This window comes from Microtus ochrogaster, chromosome 5 (assembly GCF_000317375.1).
Source record: "Microtus ochrogaster isolate Prairie Vole_2 chromosome 5, MicOch1.0, whole genome shotgun sequence".
Taxonomy (NCBI): domain Eukaryota; kingdom Metazoa; phylum Chordata; class Mammalia; order Rodentia; family Cricetidae; genus Microtus; species Microtus ochrogaster.
This window is the reverse complement of record NC_022012.1, coordinates 38,657,654-38,663,418: the sequence shown is the minus strand read 5'-3', so window position 1 is coordinate 38,663,418 and position 5,765 is coordinate 38,657,654. Positions and strand designations below refer to the sequence as shown.

The following is a 5,765-nucleotide window of genomic DNA, read 5'->3' as shown; positions in this document are numbered from 1 at the left end:
CCAGAAGAGGGCACCAGATCTCATTACAGATGGTTGTGAGCCACCATGTGGTTGCTGGGAATTGAACTCAGGACCTCTGGAAGAGCAGTCAGTACTCTTAACCTCTGAGTCATCTCTCCAGCCCTCAAGAATTATTTTTAACACCTTGAAGAGTTAGAAATCTCTGCATTGTTGCTAACCGAAGAAAGAGGCTTCTGTGGCCAAGATTAGGAACATTATCAATCTGTAGATAAACATCAATATTTAGGAAGCAGTATCCATTTAGCAAAACAGCAGTAGTAGGTTTTCCACTAGGGCCTGTGACCTACCAAACCATGGACTTTGACCAGGTTTACAGTATCAGGCTTGAATTCCTTCTTGTGAAGAGAAGGCCTCGGATCAATCCAGGAAGCAGTTGGTATCCCCATAACCTACATGCCACTGTTGCACCATTAGGCATAGCTTGCTTGGCAGAACAATATTAGAGTGCTCAGGGTTCAGTACTGAGTAAGGCCATTTATCTTTTCTCTCCAGTAGTCTGCATAATACCTTCCAGCACTGAAAGCTAGCTACCAGGGAGGAAGTTTTCAACTCAGTTCCACCAATTTCTCTATGTCTTGCATCTGAAGTGAATTGTCTATTGTAGTTGAAGAAACAAGAGCAATGGGAGGAATAGGCTCTGATGTTTTGGAGGCTTTGTATTCCATGCCTGGCACTAGGATTTTTACTTAATAGCCTATATGTTCTAGGGAAAGCATCATTCACCTTTACAGAATACCAATGTTCAAATTTCTTTTTTTAAAAAAGATGGTTTTTGTTGTTCATTTTTGAGGCAGGGCCAGCCAGGAACCTGCCATGTAGACCAGGCTGGCCTCGAATTCACAGAGATCCACCTATATCTCCCACATGCTGATATTAAAAGGGTATACTACCACACCTAGCTTTACTTTTTAAAAATTTGCTTGCAAAGTAATGAATTTCTATAAATTATTTATTTGTTTTGTTGTTTTTGTTTTTTTTTGAGACAGGGTTTCTCTGTAAGTCTTCACTGTTTTGGAACTCACTCTATAGACCAGGCTGGCCTCAAACTCACTTTATAGACTAGGCTGGCCTCTAACTCACAGAGATCTATCTGACTCTGCCTCACAAGTGCTGGGATCAAAGGCGTGTGCCATCACCACCTGGCTTTATTAATCTTTTAAAATTACGTATAAATTTGTATTTGGGGAGGATGCACATGAATGCAGATACATAAGGACTCCAGAAGAGGGCATTGGATCTCCTGGAGCTGGAGTTACAGGTGATTGTAAGCTGCCTTATTTGGGGTGCTAGGAACCAAACTTGGGTTTTCTGTGTGTGTTTTTAACAATTAAGCCATCTTTGTAACCCCTTCTCTTTCTTTTTAAGACCCCAGTCTCTTGTAGTTCATATTGGCCTTGAACTCATTATGAGCCAAGGGTGGCCTGAACATTCTCCTAATCTTACCTTCCAAGTGTACCAAAGCAGTACCATCACACCTGGTTTTATATGGAGCTGGGGATCAAACCCAGTGCTTCTTGTATGCTAGACAAACACTACCAACTTAATCACATCTCCAGTCTGGTTTCTATTTCTCTGACAAACCTTTTGCTTTATAGTGTGCATATGAAGATTGAAGAAAAGATTACACTGACCTGTGGGAGAGATGGGGGATTACAGAATATGGAGTTGCATGGCATGATCATGCTTAGAATCTCAGATGAAAAATTTGGCCGGATTCGTCTCCATGTAGAAAATGAAGATAAAAAAGGGGTGCAGCTCCAGGTGTGTAAAGGCTTTTATATTGAGTATTTAGACATTATCTACCTAGCACAGTCTTTTTCTGGGTTTATTTGGTTTTGCAGGACTTAGAAATGGAATACAGACTCTTGCTTGAGCTGACTTTATACTCAACTATATAGCCTTAGCCTTCTTTCAGTTTTGTTTGTTAGAAATGGGGTATTTTTTTAAAATATTTATTTATTTATTTATTTATTTATCTATTATGTATACAATATTCTGTCTGTGTATGCCTGCAGGACAGAAGAGGGCACCAGACCCCATTACAGATGGTTGTGAGCCACCATGTGGTTGCTGGGAATTGAACTCAGGACCTTTGGAAGAGCAGGCAATGCTCTTAACCTCTGAGCCATCTCTCCAGCCCGAAATGGGGTATTTTTATATAGCTTTGGTCTAAAATATTAAGCCTTTATAGAAGGCACATCTTTCCACAAAATTAAAAAGAATTGTAATTTATTAGGAATCCTATTTAGGGGCCATATAAGCCTAGAGGGGTCTATGTAACAGAGTGAGATCTTGAATTTCTAATCTTGTAATCCTGCCTCCAACTGCAGAGTGCTAGGATTACAGGCAATTGAACCCGAAGTCCCATGCACGTTAGGCAAGTACTTTGCCAACTGGGCTACATTTTCAAGCTCCTCTTATTTATTTATGCTTGTATATATGTCTCTTGTGTCTAGAGGTCAGAGGATAACTTCCAAAAGTGTTGGTTTTCTCCTTTTCTGTGGCTCCCAGGGACTCAACTCCAGTCATTGGACTTAGCAGCAAGTACCCGCTGAGCCATCTTGCTGGCCCGGTTCACTTGTCATTCTGAACTTCAGATGTCCTTCTCTTCTCATTCCAGACCCATCCAAATGTGGATAAAAAGCTTTTCACTGCAGAGTCTCTCATTGGCTTGAAAAACCCAGAGAAGTCATTTCCAGTCAACAGTGATGTAGGGGTACTTAAGTGGAGACTACAGACAACAGAGGAATCTTTTATTCCCTTGACAAGTAGGTGCCTCTTCATGGGTATGTGCTTATCTTCATTGACATAGCAAGTTCTTTTTGGCAAAATGACTGTCTTCAAAATGCAATCGCTGCTGTAATTGGTATATTTTAATTAATCATTTTAATTTTTTAAAGGTTTTATTTATCTTGTGTCTCTGTGAAATATATGCACCTGTGGATAGGTGCCTGTGATGGCCAGAAGAGGTCATCAGATCACCTGGAGCTGGACTTAGAGCCAGTTTTGAGCCATCAATGTATGTTTTACATTAGAGTGCTACAGACCTGCAGTTGGCAGTCGGGATGTACTTGCCATCTTAACATTTCCCACTCCTCCATACTCTTGATCTTGGCCCCAAGGCCAAGAAACAGTTCTCTTTTTCTAAAGCTGAGTTATTATGGCCTTGTTTTTTATTTTTTTCTCAGTTAATTGCTGGCCCTCTGAAAGTGGAAATGGTTGTGATGTGAACATAGAATATGAACTGCAGGAAGATAATTTAGAGCTCAATGATGTGGTCATCACCATCCCACTCCCGTAAGTGAAATTCTCCTAATAATCCTCTTCCCTTCGTGGGTTTATAGAGCTGGTTCCTGGTGTTCGGGGAGGAACTTTAGAGGCAGTACTTCACCGAATAACCACTTTGAAATGTTTATTTTCTTCCCTGTTGTGGTAATACCAATTAAATTTAGAGGCTTAAACATAGCAAGAGCTCTACCACTGGGCTACATTCCCAGTCCTTTTTACCTGTTTCGAGACAGGGCTTCACTAAATTGCCCAGACTGGCCTTGAATTTGTGATTCTCCTGCCTTAGTCTCGTGAGTAGGTAGGATTACAGGCATAAGGCACTAGACATGGCTGATACTTGCTTCTTAAAAAAAAAAAAAAAAATAGTTGTGTTTGGCCAGGCAGTGGTGGTGCAAGCCTTTAATCCAACACTCAGGAGGCAGAGACAGATGGATCTCTGAGTTAGATGGCAGCATGGTCTACAGAGTGTGTTCCAGGACAGCCAGGGCTACATAGAGAAACCCTGTGTGTGTGGTGGGGGCGGGGCAGCAGGGGCGTGATAAGCAGTGCAGTTAAGTTTGACACATGTACACATGGAAAACTGTCAGCACAGGGAAGATAGACGTGTATGTCTAGCTGGTTGTGGTGGCTTAAACACTAGTCCTAGCACTAGGGAGCCCAGAGCAGGAGGATCCTTTCTAGTTTGACTTTCAAGTCGGCCTGGGCTACAGAATGAGATGCTGTTGCAAACAATTCCTGTCACACACACATAAAACTCAAATTTCTGGTTCCAGTATGTCTTGTATATTTCAATGGTATATTCTCTAGGGTCATCTAGAACCTTGGAGAGTGGTAGGATTGGGCACTACTGACAGGTTGTCTCTGTTTGTTGAGATTTATTTTACTAGACTATTTTAGGATGCCATAGTTTTGAGGCCTCTCTCTGCTCTGTAATTGTGGCTGTGGTGGTTTCCTGTGTCTTTGTTCAGTTTTGCAATGGCCTGGAGAAGAGATCTTTCGAGAACGTTTTACCCCAGTGTCTAGAGCTGATCAGATTAGAAGTCATAATTGGAATTGGAACAGAGAAGGACCAAACACTGTAGAATTGATGGGAAAGAGTTAAAGTCTTTTGCAACCCTTAAAGTAGTCTTTGTTTTTCTTACATATCCTGCCCCTAATGTAAGCACTGAGTGTCACTGGTAAATTAAAAGAGGGTAAATTTAGAATGTGTAGGAGTAGGTGACACTGCCTGTCAGCCATTTGTGGGAGTGTAGAGTACATCCTAACTAGCCCTGATTCTTCTGTGACCAAAAACAACTGGGTGTCTCTTTTTCCAGTCTATTTCTATTTTGGCCAGACTTTGTTGTCATGCTTTCACTGTTCACTTACCAAATAAATTCACTAGATTATAAATAAGATAAATTTACTAGCATTGGCTTCAGTAAAGTTTTAAATATTCTGAACTCTTTTGAGAACAAATCTCAAAGATCCAATTTTCACCTCTATTTTTTGGTATGTAAAGTTTCTCCCTACTACCAACCTGTTTTGTTTTCTTTTTATTGTTATTTATTAAAGACATACATTGTTTAAAAAAATTCCTTAGCAGGCTAACAATCCATAAAGTGATTTTTACAGTAGAAAAAGTTTTAGACAGTTGCAATCTCAGTTCCCTGTTAGCTCCGAGGCCTAGTTAGCACCCAGAGCTGTCTTAAATGCCTGTTGTTCTAAAGTCTTTTTCTACAAAGGAAGTCAAGTCAAATCCTTAGCAATGGTGCTAGGATTTGATCCTCAAAGTTAGTGAGCAGCACAGTCTTTAAAAAAAATTTAGGCAAAATTTGAGATGTGTAGTTTTTTGGGTTTTTTTTTTTTTGGGGGGGGGGGAGGTCTGGCTTTAGCTGTCCTGGAACTAACTTTGTAGACGAAGCTGGCCTTGAAGTTACAGAGATCTACCTACCTCTGCCTCCCAAGTGCAGGGATTAAAGACATGTGCCCCACTACCCAGCTGTGATCAAATTGGGGTTGGCTTCCTTTCCTTGTTGGAGTTCTCTGAGTTCTAGATAACTACAATGACCAGATGTTTCTCCTGACAGATCGGGTGTTGGTGCACCAGTGATTGGTGAGATTGACGGTGAATATCGACATGACAGTCGACGAAATACCTTGGAGTGGTGCCTACCAGTGATTGATGCCAAAAATAAGAGTGGCAGCTTGGAGTTCAGCATTCCTGGGCAGCCCAATGACTTCTTCCCTGTTCAAGTTTCCTTCATCTCCAAAAAAAATTACTGCAACATACAGGTAATCTGTTCTGACAGACGGCAGAAACAAGTGTCTGATAGGTGGTACAGTTCCATGTCAAGGGAAAGGTCAAAGCTGAGGTGTTCTGCAGACTCCATTTCTGACTTGCTCTTCACCTTTCTTTCTTTCTTTCTTTCTTTCTTTCTTTCTTTCTTTCTTTCTTTCTTTCTTTCTTTCTTTCT

General features: G+C 41.0%; 1 protein-coding gene across 1 annotated transcript in view; it reads left to right on the top strand.

Annotated features, from left to right (window-relative positions):
* Arcn1 (archain 1) overlaps positions 1–5,765 on the top strand; it is a 25,771-nt gene that overhangs the window by 17,286 nt on the left and 2,720 nt on the right. Inside the window, exons 6-9 of the mRNA XM_005347201.3 lie at positions 1,617–1,782; positions 2,642–2,789; positions 3,210–3,318; positions 5,379–5,583. Coding sequence (XP_005347258.1) covers positions 1,617–1,782; positions 2,642–2,789; positions 3,210–3,318; positions 5,379–5,583 — 628 coding nt within the window. The remainder of the gene's footprint in view (positions 1–1,616; positions 1,783–2,641; positions 2,790–3,209; positions 3,319–5,378; positions 5,584–5,765) is intronic.